The sequence below is a fragment of the Vitis vinifera genome, chromosome 12, assembly GCF_030704535.1.
Source record: "Vitis vinifera cultivar Pinot Noir 40024 chromosome 12, ASM3070453v1".
Lineage (NCBI taxonomy): Eukaryota > Viridiplantae > Streptophyta > Magnoliopsida > Vitales > Vitaceae > Vitis > Vitis vinifera.
The window spans coordinates 17,786,767-17,809,097 of NC_081816.1; the positions used below are offsets into that span (position 1 = coordinate 17,786,767).

General features: G+C 34.9%; 1 protein-coding gene across 1 annotated transcript; it reads left to right on the forward strand.

The window, feature by feature from the left end:
* The first annotated feature begins 19,802 nt into the window (after positions 1 to 19,802).
* LOC100241143 (disease resistance protein RPV1-like) lies at positions 19,803 to 22,055 on the forward strand. The gene is made up of 2 exons (XM_002263892.3): positions 19,803 to 20,302; positions 21,248 to 22,055. The coding sequence occupies exons 1-2, from the start codon at positions 19,803 to 19,805 to the stop codon at positions 22,053 to 22,055; spliced, it is 1,308 nt and encodes a 435-aa protein (XP_002263928.3).
* The last annotated feature ends 276 nt before the right edge of the window (positions 22,056 to 22,331 follow it).

Here is a 22,331-nt window from a genome sequence, read left to right on the forward strand (position 1 = left end):
GTTAATTTCAAGATGCAAGTGAGATTCTGAATGTTGCATTAACAACATTGTTGAGTATGAGGCCTATATCTTGGGATTAGAGATAGCCATTGAGCCCGGGATTAGACGGATGGAGGTGTTTGGCGACTCTAATCTAGTATTGAGACAGATTCAGGGTGAGTGGAAGACTAGAGATGCGAAGCTTAGGCCCTATCACTATGTTTGGTTCCAAGGAAGAAAAATCCTCATGAAAAGGATTTTCTCATGAAAAAATCCAAGAAATTATGAAGGACCATGAAAATGATTCTTGGAAATCAAACACAACCTCGTGAAATATACTTGCATTAATAATTATATTATTTGTTTGTTGTACTATATTTATGAAATTGAAATCTTGCTTTTTATAATTTATCTTTAGGTGGAAACCCCAAGGACAATGAGAAGAAGTTAATTTCAAGATGCAAGTGAGATTCTAAATGTTGCTAAGGTGGTCCACTCTTGCATATGAAGTTAATCTCAAGATGCAAGTGAGATTCTTAATGTTGCTAAGGTGGTCTACTCTTACATATGATTAGTCTCGCTAACGTTCATGACCATAAGGAAAGATGCTACATTGAAAGTGTGAATTCGGAATGTTGAAAAATGAAAACTTGAATTGATATATGTTTTTGCCTATAAGATGTGTGGTTATAAGCAATTTTTGTGGGTATGTAATTAACCTTAATGTTGCATATGAAGCATATCACCCTCTATATATCTTTTTAACTGGTTGGAGCTCTTATAGAAGGTGAAAGGCAAGTGTCACAGATTTAAGTATTTCCGAAACTCTCATGCGGTACTTAGATAATTCAAGTCGCTTGAAATTACTAAGTCCTTTAGGTTGTGAAAAAGGTCTTTATCACATTTCGCACATATTATGACCATCACATTTTAACTCAAATGTTTATTTTAAAATACTTTTGCATTGAACTCCTTTCCAAAAGCATTAAATTAATACCATTCTCTAATCTTCCATGGCTTGGTTTGTCAACTTCAGGTCATTACCCTCTAGAGCCAACTTTCAACTTAATCAATCCAACACAATTGTTATTGATTCATGGTCAATTAACAAATTCTCTAATGTTATGATTGGTTTTTGAAAATTTTGATGAAAAGAAAATAAAGAGAAAAAAATATAAGAAAAGGAAATATGAAGGAATATAAAAATTTATATTTAAAGTTAATAAATTATTCTTATTTTTTATTATAAACCCATTTCACATACATATAATTTTAATAATATTTAATTTTTTTTTCTATTTCCATGGAGATGCCAAACATTAAAAAATTATTTTCCTTAATATTGTTTGGGAATTAAACATAACCTAATTACTTATCATTGTGCAAATAGCTTAAGATACCAATAATATTATTGTTGTTGTGAGAATAGTTTAAGATACTAATAATACTTCTTAATAGATACCGTATACGTGTGTGGAATATTCATGGTTCAATATTGTCACTACCTTACAATTGTGGACTCCAATTGAATATTATGCATTAATGATGTGATCTTTCTTCAAACAAATATTGTCAATTAAGTTAAAATGGTTGAATTATTTCAATAGGTCAGACCTCAATATTCCAAATATTTCTACTTAGATTTATTAGGGTCTTCATGAGTTGACTTTAATCCTTTGCTTCTAAATTTCATCTATTAAGGTATCTTAGATGCTTCCCTGTTTTACTTAGTCTTGTAATTGATTAGGAGATTATTGTAGACCAAATGATATGCAAAGTATTTCTTTTATAGATGTTTTTTTCACTTGCTTTAGAGCTAAGATTTTATAAACTAGTTTTTGTCTCTCTTTTTTTAACTTTTTATTTTCTTATTCTAGAACACCCCAATTATATCTTGTCATGAACTTTCAAGGAATAAAGTCATTTGATTTTGATTGTGTTATTTTCTTTAAAAGAGAAACTAAAAAGAGAAATATCCTCCTAGTATGTAGTTGAAATAAAGGAGGATTTTGGTCTAAAATTAACATAAAAATAAAAATAAAAATTGACAATGTGATTTTAAATATCTTTTAGGCAGTGTTTGGTAAACTAACTTAATAATTTAATGTAACTTAATAGCTTAATTTGTTTTTAATTAGATTAACCATATTTGGTAAAATAACATAATATTATAACATAAAGTTAGTATTAAGCCAAAATAATCAACTTGAGGATGTTTGATAAATCGATTTAATGATTTAATAACTTAATTTAAGTCATTGAAAAGATTAAGCATGGTTGGTAAAATAACTTAATATTACAATTTAAAGTAATAATCCAAAAGGGTTAATTTCATTGAAACCCCATGAGGTTTGCTGCAAATACACCCGACCATCATTGGTTTCAAATTTCAGCAATTAGCACACCTATAAATTTATTTCATTTATAAAATTTATCTTTTGAGAAATCTCAGGTAAAACTATTTTAGATATGAGTTTTTAATAATTCACTAAAACCTAAATTTTATTCTCTAAAAAATAAAATTTATATATAAAATACATTTACAAGGGTGCTAACTGACGAAATTTGAAACCTACGGTAAACCTGAAGGAGCCTCACTAAATTTAACCTAAGTCAAAATAGTGAACTTATTTTTAATCTCAAATCTCACCTTATTTGCCTACATTTATGATTCATTTTTTATAATAAATATTTTATGATTGTATTATGTACAATACTTTAAATATGAATATTTAATAATTTTTTTTTATTATTTAAGATTAGTGAAAATATAGTTATTAGTTAAAATTAATAGGGGTAAATAAGTCAATTTGACAACTTAGAATAAATCTTAAATTAACTTTACCAAATAATTTTAATACTTAAAAAAAAAAGTAATAAGTTAACAACTTAAGAACTATTTAACTTAAAGTCAACTTAAGTCATTAAGTAATAAGTGTTAAGTTTTACCAAATAAAGCTTTTAAAGGAATTATTAAATCAAAAGACAAATATTAAAATATAAAAAATGAGAAAGAAAAAAAATATAAAAAGGAACATGCACAACGCAAATAGAACAATAGTGCAAAACATCTCTTTTTATTTGTTTTTTTAAATCTCTCTCTCTCTCTCTCTCTCTCTCCAACAACAAATATTTAAGAAAAAAATTATTGGATGGTACAACAAACTTAAGATAATTTATAACATCAATAATATAATACGAAATTAATATATAGGTCTCTTTTCTTTGTCCTTTTACCTTTTCTACCCCAACACAACCCTTTTGGTGCCATAAATATAACTAAAAAATTATTTTAATATTAAGATGACATAAACTAATATTTAAACAATTATAGATTTTCATCTTTCTTAAGAAAAATTTGAAAACAAGAAATTTATGTTTTCATATTTTCTATTTTTAAAACCCTAGTTACTAAAAAATTGATTTATGTTTTCCTTTTTATAGTTTTCATTTTTGAAAAACTATTTTCACTTCTTTTGATTTAAGACATTTTCAAGATAAGGAAAAAAGAAGAAACTAATTTTAGAAAATGAAAATAAAATAAAGACATTATGAACCTTGTATTTTTCACGATGCATTCCCACTCAATGACGACTCGCTTTTTTTATTTGTTTGGTGAAAAAAAATTGATTTTTAGAAAAAGACTTGGAGTCACCACTTATTTAATTTTTTTTTAAAAGGGAAAAACAACATAAGAAAGAAAAACCCTAATTGTGACTCTTGAAGGAAAAACAAGTTTATAAAAAACCAAATCTGGGCTCGAGGGTCAGGTTACTTATTGGGAAGGTACGATAAAGATCGTAGCACCCCTCTAAGTCCCTAAAAACAGGTCTCTACTAATGAGATGAAACAAACATGACAATTGGTAAGTAAATCAATGGATACCAAAATGAAATAATCAAATAGTAAAGCGAATCATGCATAAGAATAAGCAAAGTGGGAATGAGATCGTACCTTAGGAGCAATTAATAATGCAATATTATGGAAACAAGGTTAGCTCAAGTATAAAATCATCACAAACATATCAAAAAGCAAGACAAAGATCAAACAATACTCATTAAGCATAATAGCTGACAATTAGAAGAAAAAACTCATATGTAGGGCCCCTCACCAAAGCGCAATTTATTTTGCATGAATTAATATCACAAATTCCACTATTTTGGAATCATGAAAAATTCATTCATACTTGTTAAAAAAAAAAATCAAGAAAACGAAAGATTATTTGAAAATCGAAGAAAATTTGTGAATTTAAAAAAATTGAAAAATGGAATGGAATTAAAACTATTTGAAAGAAAATTGGAGTTTTGAATTATTTGAAAATTGAGTCTCGAAAATTATTTGAAAATTGGGGTTTTGAAAATTAAATTTAAGAATTGGAATTTTGAAAATTATTTGACAATTGGAATTTTGAGAATTAAATTTAAGAATTAGAATGTTCGAAATTAAATTTTGAAAGAAATTTGAATTATTTGAGGATTTGAGTTTGAAATTGGAATTATTTGAGGATTAAAGTTTTGAAAATTACATTAAGGAATTGAAACTTTGGAAACTAAATTTGAAATAAATTAGAATTTTGAAAATTATTTGAGAATTGGAACTATGAAAATTAAATTATGAAAATTGGAATCTTGGAAATTATTTGAAGATGTAGTTTTTAAAAATAAATAAATAAAATGATGATGACAATAATAATAATAATAATAAATAAATGTGAAAATTGGAATTTTAGAAATTGGAAATTAAATTTGGAAATCGGAATTTTGAAGAATTATTTAAAGATGAAAGTTTTAAAAATAAACAAATAAACAAAATAATAATAATAACGAAAATAATGATGATTAAATAAATAAATGTGAAAATTGGAATTTTGGAAATTGAAAATTAAATTCGGAAATTGGAAAATTGGAATTTCAGAAATTGAGAATTAAATTTGGAAATTGGAATTTTGAAGAATTATTTAAAGATGAAAGTTTTAAAAATAAATAAATAAACAAATAAACAAAATAATAATAATAACGAAAATAATGATGATTAAATAAATAAATGTGAAAATTGGAATTTTTGAAATTGAAAATTGAATTCGGAAATTGGAAAATTGGAATTTCAGAAATTGAAAATTAAATTTAGAAATTGGAATTTTGAAGAATTATTTAAAGATGAAAGTTTTAAAAATAAATAAATAAACAAAATGATAATAATAACGAAAATAATGATGATTAAATAAACAAATGTGAAAATTGGAATTTTGGAAATTAAAAAATAAATTCGGAAATTTGAAAATTGGAATTTCAGAAATTGAGAATTAAATTTGGAAATCGGAATTTTTTGAAATTTTATTTGAATATGGTATTTCGAAAAATTAAATTTTGAATATTGAAATCTGGAAAATTATTTTGAGGAATTATTTTAAAAAGTAAATTTGAGAATAGAATTTTGGAATATTAAATTTAAAAAATCGGAATGTTAGAAAATTATTTTGATAATGGAATTTCAGAAAACTAAATTTCGAAAATTGGAATGTTAAAAAATTATTCCAATATCAAAATGTGAAGAAATAATAAAGAAAGATGGGTTATGGTGATTCTTAGAGCAAAATTTATCCATGTGTTCAAGGTGACAACTAACCCATTCCATGTGCTGCCAGCACACCAAAGAATACCACAAGCCTATTTCCCATATTACAATAATGTCATACAAACCCATTTTCCATGTACTACTTGAGAGCATCACAAACCCATTTTTTTACATGAAAAACAAACACCACATACTACCACCTCTCCACCCAATCGCCATTCTCACTACCATGCACATGGAGCTTCCATTTGTTTCAAACTTCTCCCACACCCTCCATATTTCTGCACCCCTATTCCTACCACATGTTGCCTCTGTCAAGAAGTTAACAACTTGTTTAACAACTTAACAAGTTGTTTAAGTAGTTAACAGTCTGGTTGTTGTAACTAATTAGAAAGTGGTTAATAACTGTTTTTTAGATTCTTGTATATAAGAAACAGAGGACCTAACAGTGGGTAGTTTTGCAGTAGCTCAATTTCAGTTTTTCATCTTTCTGGTTTTCTCTCAAACAGATGCTCTGCACATCTCATTCTTCATATCTCTGAGTTCTTTCTTGGTATCAGAGCCACAAACTAACATATGCAAATCCTTTTCCATGGCATCAAAAGGATCAGCTTCTTCCACGGATCATCCTAACTCCAGTTTTGCTCATCATACAATGCCATAATTGAATCAAGCATTCACGGTAAGACTCGATCAATCAAATTACTTACTGTGGCGAACTCAGATGCTGAACATCATCATTGCAAATGGTCTTGAAGAAATGATCCATGGCAAAATCCCTGCTCCTTCACGATTTCTTGGAGATTCAGAGAACATAAATTCAGAATACAGTATATGGCAACGTCAGAATCGCTTAGTAATGTGTTGGATCTATTCTTCTTTGACAGAAGGTGTGATGGCACAGATTATCGACCTTGATACTGCATCAGAAATCTGGACTGCTCTAGAGAAAATTTTCTCAGCAGCTTCAAAGGCTCGTATCATGCAGTTTCGTTTCCAATTGTAGATAACAAAGAAAGGAGGATTGAGTATGATGGAATATCTACTCAAAATCAAGTCCATTGTAGATAACCTGCTAGCAATTAGAGAAAACATTACAGAGCAAGACCGAATTCTCTATTTACTTGCAAGACTCGGAGCAGAGTACAATTCGTTTGTCATTACAGTTACCTCTGGGCATGAACCATTAAGCCTAGAAGAAATTCACAGCATGCTCTTGACTCATGAAAATCGATTGGAACAACAACACACAACAGAAGAAACAAATCTCCTGCAAGCAAATATTACAACAATGAACATTCAAGGACACAACAAAAAAAATCAAAAGTCTGGTCAATTCAAGACTCAAGGTAGAGGCAATCAGAATCAACAACAATTTAATCATCAGAACTTTGGTAGAGGCCGTGGGAGAGGCCACTATAACAACAATGGTGGAAATTTTGGACATGGTCCAGGAAGAGGTAGCTTTAACAACCATTCTTACTCATCTGGAAACTTCAATAATGTTTCTGGTGGCAGCAATGGAAAACCACAGTGCCAAGTATGTGGTAAATATGGTCACATTGCAATTAATTGCTATCATAGATTTGATCAAACTTATCAACCAACAATGAGCAATCATCTTGCTGCAATGGTTGCAACTCCGTCCACTGTTGGAGATGAAAGCTGGTACATGGATACCGGAGCTACGCATCACCTAACTCCAAATCTCAACAAATTGAATTCACATACTCCATTTGCTGGTTCAGACAAAGTCATGGTTGGAAATGGTAATCGTTTAAATATCTCAAATATTGGACACTCCACTATTTCTTCAACTTCTCGGTCTTTAAATCTAAAAAATATTTTACATGTTCCACAACTTACAACCAATCTGATAAGTGTGAATAGGTTGTGTACTGACAATAATGTCACTGTGGAATTCTTTACTAATGGATTTGTGGTGAAGGATTAAGCTTTGAAGAAGGCTCTTCTCCAAGGCAACCTTAACTATGGCTTATACAAACTGTCGTCTTCAGCACCTAGTAGAAGATATCAAGATCCTGATGATAATAAACTTGCTGGAAGAACAAGCTTGACAACTGAGGTCCCATGTATGTCATCTACATTACAACTTTCCAATAAGGCAGATCTATGGCATTTCAGGTTAGGCCATCTTGCACGTAAAATAGTCAATAAAGTTCTGAGTGCTTGTAGCTTGCCCCTAGAACATTGGACAGGTGTTTGTGAACCTTGTCAAATGGCAAAGAGCCATCGCCTACCTTTTACTTTGTCTGAATCCAGAGCATCTCAGCCTTTTGCTCTTGTACATTCTGATCTATGGGGTCCTGCTCCTGTTGTTGGTACTAATGGTGCAAGATACTTTGTGCTCTTTGTGGATGATCATACAAGATTTTCTTGGTTGTATCTACTAGCTTCTAAAGATCAAGCTATCTCTGCATTTTTGCAATTTAAAGTGATGATTGAGACTCAATTTGATACTAAAGTTAGAATGCTTCAAACTGATTGGGGAGGAGAGTTTCAAGCCTTTACTAATACTTTGTGTAAGTTTGGGATTCTGCATAGAGTATCTTGTCCATCCACTTCTCAACAAAATGGCCATGTGGAGAGAAAACATAGACATGTGGTTGAAGTAGGCCTTTCCTTGCTTGCTCATGCTTCCATTCCTCTTAAATATTGGCCTTTTGCCTTCCAATCTGCTTTATATTTGATTAATAGACTTCCTTCCTCTGTGCTGAACTTTTCTTCTCCATATAAGACTCTTTACCATTGTCTACCAAATTATTCTTTTCTTCGTGTTTATGGTTGCACTGGTTATCCTTTTCTTCGCCCTTTTAATCGCCATAAATTTGCATATCGATTAGTTAAATGCACCTTTATTGGCTACAACTCTAAGCATAAAGGATATCTCTGTTTAAACATGTCCAATGGAAAAATACATATATTACGACATGTTATTTTTTATGAACTAGATTTCCCGTTTGCTAAGCCCTCTACAGTTTAGCCTCCTTGTCGTGTTTCCCCCACTCATTGTGCCATTCCTTTAGCAGCACCAATCACTCCAATATCTTCCCTCTTGCCTTCCTCATCCAGTCCATCTTCAGAGTTGGTTCCAATCTCTGATACTAGTGTGTCAATTTCCTCTTCTGAGGTTGCACCTATTCCAACAGCTCAACCTTCTTCCTCTCATGTTCCTTCTCCTTGTCATCCCATGACAACGCGTGCCAAAAATGGCATCTTCAAGCCTAAGATATTTGTGTCTCCTACTGAGACTATTTTTCATCCACTTTGTGAACCGAATTCTTTCAAGGAAGCTGTTAAAGTTCCTGAATGGCAGCAAGCTATGCACCTTGAATTTGAAGCTCTCATGAGCAATAAAACATGGGTCTTGGTCCCTCCTCCACCTAATCAGAATATTATTGGATGTCGCTGGGTTTATAAATTGAAGTATAAACCTGATGGAACTGTTGAACGCTATAAGGCACGTTTGGTGGCGAAAGGATTTCATCAAACTCCCGGTTTTGACTACTTTGAAACCTTCAGTCCCGTGGTTAAACCCACTACTATTCGTGTGGTTCTCTCTTTGGCATTAAGTAAAAACTGGTCTATCAGACAACTTGATGTTCATAATGCATTTCTTAATGGTGATTTATCTGAGCAAGTTTTTATGACACAACCCCCAAGCTTTGTGGATCCCTCTAAGCCCAACTTTGTTTGTAAACTTACCAAGGCATTGTATGGTTTGAAGCAAGCTCCACGTGCTTGGTTCACCAAACTCAGCTCCGCCTTAGTTAAATGGGGTTTTTCCATGTCACAAGCAGATACATCAATGTTTGTTTACTGTAACAATTCTGCCATGCTTGTTGTCTTGGTTTATGTTGATGATATTATTGTCACTGGCTCAAGTTCCTTGCTCATTGAACAACTTATATCCTCCTTAAACTCTTGCTTTGCTCTCAAGGATCTTGGTCCTCTCAACTTTTTTCTTGGAATAGAGGTGCTCCATTCTGGATCTTCTTTGCATTTAAGTCAAGCTAAATATATCTGTGATCTTCTTCAACGTGCTGGTTTGTCTGAATCAAAGTCCATGGCTTCCCCAATGGCTGCTGGTCCTGTTCTCTCCATAGCTGATGGCACCAGATTAGAAGATCCCACCTTGTACCGGAGTCTTATGGGTGCCCTGCAGTATAAGCAATCCAACCTCTACTCATCTTCAAGCCGTGAAACGTGTCCTTTGTTATCTCAAAGGTTCATTGTTTTATGGGCTTTCCTTCCAACCATCTTCCTTCCTTGATCTTATTGCCTATACAGCTGATGATAGACGTAGCACCAGTGGCTACTGCATATTTTTTGGAGGCAATCTAGTCTCTTGGTTAGCCTCTAAACAAAAGGTGATTTCTCGCTCCAGTACTGAATCCGAATATAGGGGCTTGGCTAACGCAGCAGCTGAACTCACTTGGATCCAGTCTCTGCTTAAAGAACTCTTTGTTCCCCTGTTTCAGCCTCCTGTTCTTTATTGTGATAATCTCAGCACTACTTATTTAGCTGCAAATCCTATCCTTCATTATTGGGCTAAACATGTGGAAATTGATTATCATTTTGTTCGTGAACGAGTCTTGCAAAAAACTCTTGATGTTCGATTTCTCCCATCTGAAGATCAAGTTGCTGATATCTTGACCAAAGCTCTTTCAACTCAACGTTTTCTTCATCTCCGAAGCAAGCTCACAGTTCTTTCTCGCCCTGTGTGCTTGAGGGGGGATGTCAAGAAGTTAACAGCTTGTTTAACAACTTAACAAGCTGTTTAAGTAGTTAACAGCCTGGTTGTTGTAACTAATTAGAAAGTGGTTAATAACTATTTTTTAGATTCCTGTATATAAGAAAGAGAGGACCTAACAGTGGGTAGTTTTGCTGTAGCTCAATTTCAGTTTTTCATCTTTCTGGTTTTCTCTCAAACAGATGCTCTGCACATCTCGTTCTTATCTTCATATCTCTGAGTTCTTTCTGCCTCCTCACCAGGCCCCACTGGATCTCCATAAATTTATCAATAATGTTAAAGTGATCGAGAAAAGTTGGCCTATTAGGGTGTTGTGCAATGCTTTGCATATGGGAATGACAGAAGCAGCGTTGGATGATATCTTGAAGGCTTGAGTCATACCAAGCAATTCATTCTCGGATTGGTAGTGCATTTTTTTTTTTTTAGGATGCAACCCCTAACTTACCGAAAACAAACCGCACCGAAATGAAGAGTTTTTGTAAGAAGGTGGTGAAATGATAGATGGTGATATAGGTATGTAGTGGGTATGGGAAGAGTGAGGGACAGGTAGTGATAGAAAGTAGGTTCGGGCATTAAGAAAAATGGTGAAATGCATGAGGGGGGGGAGTATGGAGGATGATGGGTACAGTGGGCATGAGGTGTGAAAATAGATAAAATGGGTATGAGAAGGTTGAAGGATGGCCATGCACGTGGGACTTCCTGTGCGTGGAAAGATAGGAGCTAAACAAGTGGGGGAGTGAATGGTGGAGGGGTGAGCCAAAATGGATCTCAAATGGGTTCCAAAGAGAGAACAAAACATGACTACCGGTGCCACATATAAAATCCCATAACAGAGCTCAGAAAAACCAATTAGAAATCAAGCATAGAGTGGGTGCAATTAAACTTAGATTCCATAAAAAAATAAAAAATAAAAAAATACAAGAATCCCCAATATGCACATTCAGACATCAAAATGAAAATCCCCTCATACACAGAAACTAACATAAAATGACATAAAAATAAAGGAATCCAGTTTAAAGAATCCATACCCTGTTGTAGACCCCCATTTTGGGGTGTATTTGCTACAGTTTATTTTGACAAGTGTCACCATCTTGGGTGGCCACGTGTCACTCCAAGATTGGTTGCTAGGGAAGCATATAGTGGTTTGTTGGAGCCAATGAGAAGGTGACATGTGTCGAGGGGAATCAGAAAAAGAATATTTAGCCGTTAGAGGGAGCGTGGCCAGCTGCAAGAGAGGGGGTCTTTTCTGCCATTAGGAGATATTTTTGAGGTATCCATTGCTGGGGGGGTGCCGTTTGGGGGAGGATATACATTTTCAGGGAGTTTTTTTTTTTGGAGCTTGGGCAGGAAGCTTCCAGAGAAGGGGGGTTTGATCTTTCTAAGAGGGTCTTCCTTGCTGTTTTTGGAGCGAGATATTTTCAGTTAAGGGAGGAAGCTTGGGCTAGAAGTCTAAGGGGATATTTTCTGAGGGAAGAGGTGCTTTTCAGAGCTAGCCGTTAGAGAGATATTTAGAGAGGCTGCTTTCATTTAAGGGGGACTTCTTCCTGGAGTTTAGAGACAGAGCGGAGGGGACTGAGTCTCTGGGGGATTCCTCTTGCTTGAGAGGGAGGTCTCCATATATTTGCTGTTTTCAGAGAGGATTTCTGTGAGAGTGAGGTCTCCATTGCCGGTTGTGAGGAGGGTTCGAATAGTAGTCTTTTGAAAGAGTTTTTTTGAGCGGAGCATCTTCCAGTGAGGTGATAAAAACAGAGTTTGAAGTCAGGCGAGTTCTCGCTTGTAAGGAGGTTTTTCAGGTATGGGCTCTGTTCATTATCTTCTTCATCTTGCTTCTGGGTATCCATGAGTTTCTATCTTGGTGTTTGAATGTGTTTGTTGGGGATTTTAGTTTGTTTTTCTTGAATTTGAGCTTACTTGCACTTGCCTTTCAATTGATTCCTAACCTGTTTTATATCCTTTGTTTTGAGATTTCATATGAGAATATCGGCATTCACATTTCTATTTTGTTTTCTAAACTCATTTGAAATCTGTTTTGGCCCACTTCTACACTTGAGCTCATTGATTGATACATGAAATGAGATTTGTGGGGTTCATTTTCGTTCTCTTCTATCTTTGCTCTGTTTTGCTGTTCATCCCTTGTCTCTGGAATCCGTCCACTACATGCATCAGATTTCCCATCTCTGTCTGAAGGGGTAAGGCTCTGCAAGAGATATGTGCTCTCATTTTGTGGGTATGATATGCTACAACATGTTTCTCAAGTTATGAGGTGTCTGGACTCTATTAAGGGTAGGAAGGCTGGAAGAAGTTGGTGATCTTTGCCGGTCTGTTGGATAAACAGGGTAAGCTGCAGCTATATGCCCGTTGGAGAAATTGGACCAATTTCCTTTTGTTGAAAGCTGGGTGAAGAATGGAAGAATAGGACTCTACAAGCCATTAAACTTGAGAGTGGCATTGGTAACCATTGGCGTCTTTGGGAATGGGTTTCTTATTGTGCATCAGAGAGAACTTCTGAGCAGGAAGGTGGAAAATACAAAACTGATGTATATGCTGCCCAGTGTAGTAATCTAAAATGCATATTTCCAATCTGCACGAACTGGGAGTATGCATGCTGGGCAATGGTCAAGTCATAGCTTGATATTCAAGTGGATTTAGAACCATCTCGTTTGTGACCTGGTGGAACTGATCCATTTAAAAATCATGTAGATATTATTGATGGAAGTCCTGGAGAGGGTGACAGTGAGTCTCAGCTTTTTGTTGGACCAGAAAATTGGCTATTTCACATCCTGCACCAATAACCAAGGCAACTTTCTGTTTTTCCTCAATGAGACTTCATTCAGATGACACGGTACACGAAGCTGTGACCCGGGGCTATGAAGAGCAGCATCGATGAATTGAGATGAACCTGATGGTTGAAGATATCCCACACTTGATGGACCTCTTATGTCATGGATATCACCATCAGAAGATGATAAAAAATGTCTTCATACCTCATGGTGATCCTTCAATGACTCGTTTCGGTACACATCTAGTGCTTGCACTTAGATGTTTATTTGCTGATCAAATGAAGGATCCTTTTAAGGAGAAAATCGTGGCTGTTGGTGTTCTATTTGGTCACATGCATGCAACCACTTTCAACGGGCCCTCCATACTCATTCTCTCCACGCGTCCATGCCTATCACATTTACCCCATGCCCATACCCATTTGTATTATCACCCTTCTCTCTACACCACCGTGCACCTATATCATTCATCTCACTCACTCATCATGCCCACTGATCAATCCTCATGCCTACATGACACGGACCACGTTCAGAAGTGGAAACCTCTCACCATGCTCATAGCCCTACACTTTCACTAACCCACTACTACCCTTCTCTCTACACCACCACCCAAAATCCACTCAAAGCCTTCATGGAGGTCCCAGCTTCACCCATTCAAGTGCATGAAATCATGCAAAGTCTGGCCATCATTCTTAATATCCATTTCCTTCTCTTCATACCCATTGCCAACTAACATTACCATCATATCTAGTCACTTCTCTCTCTAAAACCTACTCATACCCATCTCTCAAACTATCCATAACCCCACCCAAAACCACTTGAATCCATCATCATCTATATCCTCACATCTACCCAACTTCTCCATATTCACATGATCGTAGCCACCTTTTCTCTCTCTACACCACAACCATACCTATTTCTTGTACCTCTATGCACATACTCACACCCATTGAACCCCTAAAGCTCACTTCGTCCCACTATCCTTCTATCCTCCATACCCGTTTCTCCCTCTACATTATCACTCATACATATTCAGCCCGTTTCCCTCCAATGCCTTCTTCGCTCATCTGCCCATATTTTCCTTTGCATATTCCTTTTTCTCGTTTCTTTCCTGGACTCATTGCATGACCATGCATGGTTCCACGTAACTGTGCTATCCCGAGATTCAGTGACATTGAACTCATCCAACGCTGTGTCAGCCTCCATGCATTGAGTTCCTCACTTCACTGGGCACGCGCCACCGGTAGGAGCTTTTCCTTTATCTTCCTAGTGTCGCTGGAGGATCCTGAAAGTTTGGTTCGCATGAGTTGTAAATATCACTGGCAGCAGCATCGTCGGAGTACCATTGCCCATTGCATTTGTTGTAAACTGTAGACATAATGCAATTCACTCACAATATGAGAATGAGTCTTATTCAATTCAAAACAAGCTATGGGCTTATATAAGCCTTACAAAAGAGATTAAAAAGGAAACAAACAGCCCACGTAAGAACGTGGTAAATGGCTAAGGAAATAGTCAAATCCTACCAACATGTCCCAAAAAATAGAAACTATTAACAGAATGAAATTCTAACAACTTTGACTACTTTAACTGAACATCCCAACAGCATTCATGCCAACTGATGGCTCCATGACGGCGAGGCCTTACAAGTTGAGCCAACACCCGTCCTTGGAACAGAAGGCAACACGGTTATTGGGGGGAACTCAAGACGGGTATTGGTGCAGCAGAACAAATGTATCGAAGTGGAAAAACGCCTACAGGCGAACATTTGTCATTGGCTTCAGGTCAAGGCCCGTCACAGGGTTTCTTAAAATTGAGGAAGCTAAGGAAGGAAGGGGGACGAGAGTGTAATCTCTGGTTCAGCGTATGTATCACGATTGAGAACTCAACAGGCACAGCTGAATCCAAGCACAGAGTGGCTCCAACTTGATTCATAGTTAAAGGACTGTAGCTCATGCGATGATGAATCATCAGATGAAGAAAATAGTGCAGTCATAGCCCCAGGTTACAAGGATGTTGAAACTGTTGATGACATCCTTCGGACAAATGAAGACCTGATAGGGAAAAACAGTATAAAATTATTGTCTGGGCTTCTGGAATATTCAAGTCTAATAGATGTAGTATGCAGGGCAGTTCCCAATCATGTAACTATGGTGAGTGCTTTTTATCAGTTTGTGTTGACTTTGGGGCGCCCGAAATGGTATCTGGATACATGAATCCATAAGGATAAGTGAGGAGTGTTACAAAAACAAACTGCAGCTATGTTTCCATCAGCCCTTATTCACTCTCCCATTGTCAAACACGTCAGATGGTTCAAGACATGGAAGTCTTACCTTGCGCTCAGTGGGAAGCATGTGTTTTATTGCTTTTGATCATTGGGAATGACGCCGTTGAAGATGAAATTAGAATTTGCAACTCTGATGTAATTCACGTCTTCAGCCTTGTGTACAGTTTGATTCATAATGGAGATTATGTGTAGCTATGATAAGCTTGTGATCTACCTTGAAAATGCTATTGAGGTGGATTTTGGACGTCGTGTATGAGTTGACAAATATTTGCCCTATGCCATTGAGATCGATGTTGATGCTCTTGCTGACTCCGAAGGCAATGTGGTGATTGGTAGTATGATGAAGCACAGGTGTAGAAGAACAAGACTTCCACGTGGTACAGACAACTTTAGTGTTGATGTTTGAACTCCCATAGACGGGTGAAGGCTGTTTCAGTGCATAGTTTCCAACTGGAGCCATTGCTCCTGCTTCAGTTACAACTGCACCCAATTTAGAAGGTGCAAGTGGTACTGCAAGCCATTCAATTCAAGAATCTGCTTAAGGAAAACTTGTCAATGCACTCTCCTTGCCACTCTCTTTAGTCTTTGTTCATCTGAAACTGCCCGGGGTTTGGCAGCGCTAGCTTGGCAGTGTTTGGAGAGGTGGGTGCTTGTCTCGTCATCAAATCTGGGACAATTACAAATACCAGTGATGAGGAAAGAGGAACTGGAATACTACAGAGTTGAGAATTTTGCTGTCCAAGTGGGGACTGGGATTACATCTGAAATGACCCGAGTGTCTGAAGATTTGAAGTCTAATGTTAGGGAAACAACAATGCCATTTGAAGGTGAAGAGAATTTAATCACTCATGATGCTGCGAAGCGCAGGCCTGGACTGCGAGATAATGGGTGCTGAAAGCTCCTATATACAGCCGGATAGAGATGAATGGTACTACTCATACAGTCCTCTTGGGAGATATATCACGCTCAGGGCTTCATTCTCATTTGGTCGATTCATATCCAGCCTTAGCACTTACATTCCGGGCCCACTTTCATGATTTTAGTTTGCATGATCACCCTTGCATGGTCTTTAGGCCAGATGCCATCTTCTTTCACCTCTGATTTCAAAAATAATTCCCCTGATTTTTGCTTCATAAATAATGTGTTAAATTCTGGTTTTTAAATAATTCCAAATATCCAAAATTTTCATCCTTAGTCCTTCTTTTTTAGGTTTCAAAAATCCATTTTTCAAATAAAATTCGTTGCTATTTTTTTTGGCATGCAATTTTCATAACTTCCTCTGTTTTTAAAATGTTTTAAAATAAGCAAGACTCAATTCTGTAATTCCAAGTGATGGAATTTACATAATTGACCCATGCAAAAATAAATGGGCTTTGGTGGGGGTCCAATAACCGAATTTTAAAAATATGAAATTTGAACGAATTGAAGTGAGACACTTGATGATTCATTATACGATTTGGTGGCGTGTATGCTATATTTTATATCTATTCATTATTCACTAATCCTATTTCATGATAGCACATTGCAGCTAGAGGTCCAGGTACGCATTCACCCTCATTCTGGTCATTTTTCTACGCATGTTCTAATTCCCATATGTGCATGATTGATTTGAGTATCCATTGATTTTCTCATTGATTGTCACGTCAGCTTCATTTTATTAGTAGAGACATAATTTTAGGGACTTAGAGGGGTGCTATGGTCCATACTGTACCTTCCCGATAAGTAACCTGACATTCGAACCCGATCCGGTTTTTCACATACCACCTTTTCCAAAATAAGGAGTCACACTTAGAGTTTTCTTTCTTATTTTGTTTGCCCTTTAAAAATAAAACAAAAATAAGTGGCGACTCTAAGTCATTTTTTTTAATCAATAAATCATTTTTTAAATAAAAATCGAGTCTGCCATCGAGTGGAAGCGCATGAGCCGAAATACGAGGTCCACACCTATTCTCTTTTTCTTTTCTTTTTTTTCTAGCTCCCCCTAATCTCTCTTGGTCCTTTAAAAAAATCTTCCTCCCTTAAGCAACCACTAACCTTCTCCTCGATCAGCCTGCCCGCCCTTTTTCTCTTTCTACTAGCTTTTCACCGGCTCCCTGCTTAAATTAGGTCATCATTTGAAGCTTCAACCACCACCATGGTGAGCCATGCTTTTTGCTACATGTTCATGCAGCTTGCTTTTCTAGAAAGAGGTTCCCCACTTCCAAAGAAAATCTGACTCTTTCCGGGTGGTGTCCACAATGGGGTCTACAGACATTTTATTTAATTATTTTTTCTATCGTTGTTTTATTTACTTTTCTTCCTTATTTTAAATATTATGATTTGGGCACTTAATAATGTAGCAAAAAAAAAAAAAAATCATTAATATAGCAAAATAATTAATAATAGTTTTTTTTTCCATTTCTTACATAAGAAAACTTATCTTTATTTAATTATTATAAATTATTTTTCTAATTAAAACTTAACTTTTTTTTTTTTTTTGTAAATATTCTACATTGTATTTTTAAATAAATAAGGAATACGACTCAGGTGAATTAGGATGAAAGATAGTGGGGTCCACCGATTGGGACCCTCTCTAATGAGAAGCGAACTCACACTGTCTACTCAAATGGGGATTTTTTTTTTCAATTGAAAACCATAATTTAGTGGAGTAGTGGTTCTCATCAGAGACCTGTAAAGGTATTGGGAAGAAGAACAGTAGAGGGAGTGGGAAAAATGATAGGAGAGAGAAAAACGGGCTTTGGAGTGATTAGGGAGGTCTGTTTTTTTTCTCCTTTCCGTATTTTTTCTTTTTCTCTCTTGTTTTAGACAAAACCCAATTCAGAAATTTGTTTCTGGGTGATTATGCAAGTGCAAACCCACTTTGTGGGTCGAAAAAGGGTCTACGATGCTGGGGAGAGAAGGCAATGCATCGAGGCGATGAAGAATAATAGAATTACATTCTGAAACCCTACTGTTATCAGGTAATTTTCCGGATTATATTCTCTTGTTTGGTTTCCTAGAAAATGTATGGAAAAAAATTGTCCAAATTGGCAACCCTAAACCTACTTATGTATTTCATATGGGATTTTTTGTTCCTTGTTCAATTTGAGTGAGTTCGAAAAAGACAAACGGAAAAAAGTAATGTGGAACCGAGGAGCGGAGAAGAAGAGGATAGGCTGAGGATGAAGATGGTGGGAGAGGAAATAAGGTTTATTTGTTAGTTATTATAAATGAAGGGAAATAAAGGATACACTGTTGACATAAGAAATAAAGTTGAGAGTCAAGACAAATGTTGCAACGATCGACAAGAATCCGGCATGCCATTAATCATAACAAAGGGGGCGTGGAATGGAGTGAAATTACATATTGCATTAATACCATATTGGTAAATATTTAAAAAAAAAAAAAAAAAAGGTAAAATAAGTTACAACAAAATATGATCCCGGCTTTTATAACTCTAAAGATAAGTACTTTCATGTGCTTCCCATACCACCAGGATGTCTTTTTTTCATATAATTGATTTTATTTATTGGGTTGATTCTCATGTGAAAATTCATTTTATTTAAGATAAATAATAATTTTTCTGATTAAAAAAGAAAAAGAAAAAATTGATCTCTCTTAAATCATTCATGAAATGAATTAATTTAAGTGATTTTGATTTGAATTTATTAAAATTATTTTTCTTTATTCTAGTATACTTTTATTTATTTATTATAAATTATAAAAAAATTATCAATAGAATATTAAAAAATAAATATTTCATTAATTCTAAATATATCAATCCATTCTTTTTTTTTAAACTTATTTTTATTCACTTTTTTTATATTTATATTTATATTTTTATTCTTTATCAACGTTTTTCTTTTTTTGTTTACTTTAAATTAATATTGAAGTCTCCGTGAATATTTTTTTTTTGTTTTTTTTTTAATTAATATTGAAGACTCCGTCAATATTTTATTTTGTTTTTTTCTTTAAACTAATATTGAAGACTCCGTCAACATTTTTTTTAATTCTTTTTTAAATTAATATTGAAGACTCCGGCAGCATTTTTCTTTTTCCGTTTACTTTATATTAATATTGAGAGCGACTCGCATTTTTGTTTTTTGTTTTCTTTAAATTAATATTGAACGACCGGAACCCGAGACAGACTCGGTGTCAACATTTCTCTTTTTTTGTTTTTCTAAAATTAATATTAAATGACTTGAGAGAGACTCCGTCCGCATGTTTCTTTCTTGTTTACATCAAATTAATATTGAATGACCAGAGACTCCTTCAGCATTTTTCTTTTTATGTACTTTAATTCAATATTGAAGGACTCCAGAGACGGAGAGCTGCCCAACTTTTTATATTATAAATAAGCTAGGTTTCCTCACTATCTTCAACAGAAATCAAGCCTCTAAACTGTACTGTAGTTTTGAGATAGAAACCCACAATGGCTTCTTCCACAAGCTCCTTTACTGCCTCTTCTTCTTCTACTCCTTCCATCCCTAAAACAAGTCCTTATGATGTTTTCTTGAGTTTTAGAGGCGAAGACACCCGCTATAATTTCACTGATCACCTCAACCAAGCATTGGTTAGGAGAGGCATTCGCACCTTCAGAGACGATAAAATCAGGAGAGGAGAAGAGGTTGCTCCAGAACTCTTGAAAGTCATTGAAGAATCAAGGTCTTCCGTAATTGTTTTCTCTAAAAACTATGCTCATTCAAGATGGTGTTTGGATGAGTTGGTAAAGATCATGGAGTGCCAGAAAGATCTGGGACATACTGTTTTCCCAATTTTCTATCATGTGTATCCATCCGATGTACGAAGGCAAACAGGAAGTTTTGGAGAGGCCTTTGACCGTTATGAAGGAATCGGGACGGACAAGATACCAAGGTGGAGGGAGGCCCTGACCCAAGCAGGCAATCTTTCTGGATGGCATCTACTAGATGGGTAACTATAATTTCCTTTCAACTATTTGTAAGTTGTTAGATTAGAAGTACTCTTCAAGTGCTTTTACCAGTATTTCTATTTAAATTGCTTTTGGTAGGAGTTTTTTTAAAATATTTTTGAGAAACAACTTAATCAAATTGTAATTAATATTGGCCAAGTTTTAAGAGTTAGCTAAATCTATTCTAAAAATAGTTTAATCAATTATGTAACAAGTAACAATAATAAAATTACTTAACCAATTTCACCAAATAGTTTGATTAATTATGTAGCAAGTACCAATAACAAAATTATTTAATCAACAAAGTTTGGAAATAAATTAAATGCAATTTAGTTGGAAATAAAGAACATTGGATAGGCACTTAATTTTCTTATAGAAGATGGTTGAAGGAAATCGACTCAAAATACAAATGAATCACTAGTTTACAAGCCTTTAATTTTTGTATGTGGGATAAATGAGTTATTTTTGAAGCTTGAGGAATTGAAAATGGGGTTTTTAAACTTAAAAACTTCTTATATTTAGATGTTGAGTACTACATCTAGAATGAAGCTTCAAGCATTAATTATAAGGTATAAAACAAAAGTCAAAGAATAAAATATTTGCTCTAGTAAGGGTTTCAATTGTCATGGGATATTAAAGAGTTTTTTGAAATGTATATGAATGATAAAGTAACATCTTGATTCATGATCATCATCCTCTATTATGGCACAAAATTTCCATTTGAAGTTATGCCACACAAGCATCACTAGTAACAAAATTCATGTTTTATTTTTCAGTCTCGTGCATACTTGATACAATGAAAAATGTCCTACAATGTAAATGAACTAATGTCTTTGATATATTTTATTTTACTACAATTTATTTGTTGTAAAGATGTCAAACTTAATATGTTTTATTTACCATTGTGGCACTCATTGCTCAACATGTTGTACTTTTATAATTGGCAGGTATGAGTTTGACCATATTAAGAACATTACTGATAGCATATTTCGTCGATTGAATTGTAAGAGGTTCGATGTTGGTGCCAATTTAGTTGGTATAGATTCTCGTGTAAAGGAGATGATTTTGCGGTTGCATATGGAATCAAGTGATGTTCGTATTATTGGGATATATGGAGTCGGTGGGATAGGTAAGACAACCATCGCAAAAGTTATATATAATATACTTTCTCACCAATTTGAATGCATGAGCTTTCTTGAAAATATTAGAGAGGTTTCCAATACTCGAGATTTGCCTCACTTACAAAATCAACTTCTTCATGATATCCTAGAGGGAGAAGGAAGTCAAAATATAAACAATGTTGACCAAGGAGCAAATATGATAAAGACCATTCTCTCGTCTAAAAAAGTTTTTATTGTTCTCGATGATGTTGACAATTTAAATCAATTAGAAGCTCTACTTAGAAATCGTGAATGGCTTGGAATAGGAAGTAGAGTCATCATGACAACAAGAAATAAAAATTTGTTAATTGCACAAGAAGTGGATGTCTTATATGAGGTTGAGGGATTGAATTTTGAAGAAGCTTATGAACTTTTCAGTTTGCATGCCTTTAAACAAAATCATCCCAAATCAGATTTTGTAAACCTTTCACACAGTGCAGTACATTATTGTCAAGGCCTTCCATTAGCTTTGAAAGTTCTAGGTTCTCTCTTGTTCAACAAGACAATGCCTCAATGGGAAAGTGAACTGCATAAACTGAAAGAGAATATGAAGCAAAAATTGATAGTGTGCTTAAAAGAAGCTATGATGGATTAGAGGACTAGGATCGGAGGCAGAGGCAAGGGAAAATGACATAGCCAAGAGTGCACTGCATGCGAGGGTGTCAATGACCATCTTCTTCATGTTTATGCAATGTATTCTCAAGCAATCCTTCTTTGAGGAAAGAGCAAGCAGGAATTTACTAGCGCGATGAACTGCTTCGGTAGCTAGAGTTTGTTTTTGCTGTGGATTCGTTATGAGGGTTGGTTGTGTATTTATAGCTGAAGAGTCTATGAAATATTCGAGCTTTGAAATAGTCTTGTATTAACTATT

What these genes read in the sequence shown, in the direction of transcription:
- LOC100241143 (XM_002263892.3), top strand. Translation starts at nt 19,803, where the DNA reads ATGGCTTCTTCCACAAGCTCCTTTACTGCCTCTTCTTCTTCTACTCCT. An exon ending in GGATGGCATCTACTAGATGG is followed by an intron (nt 20,303 to 21,247) that starts GTAACTATAATT and finishes TATAATTGGCAG; the next exon opens with GTATGAGTTTGACCATATTA.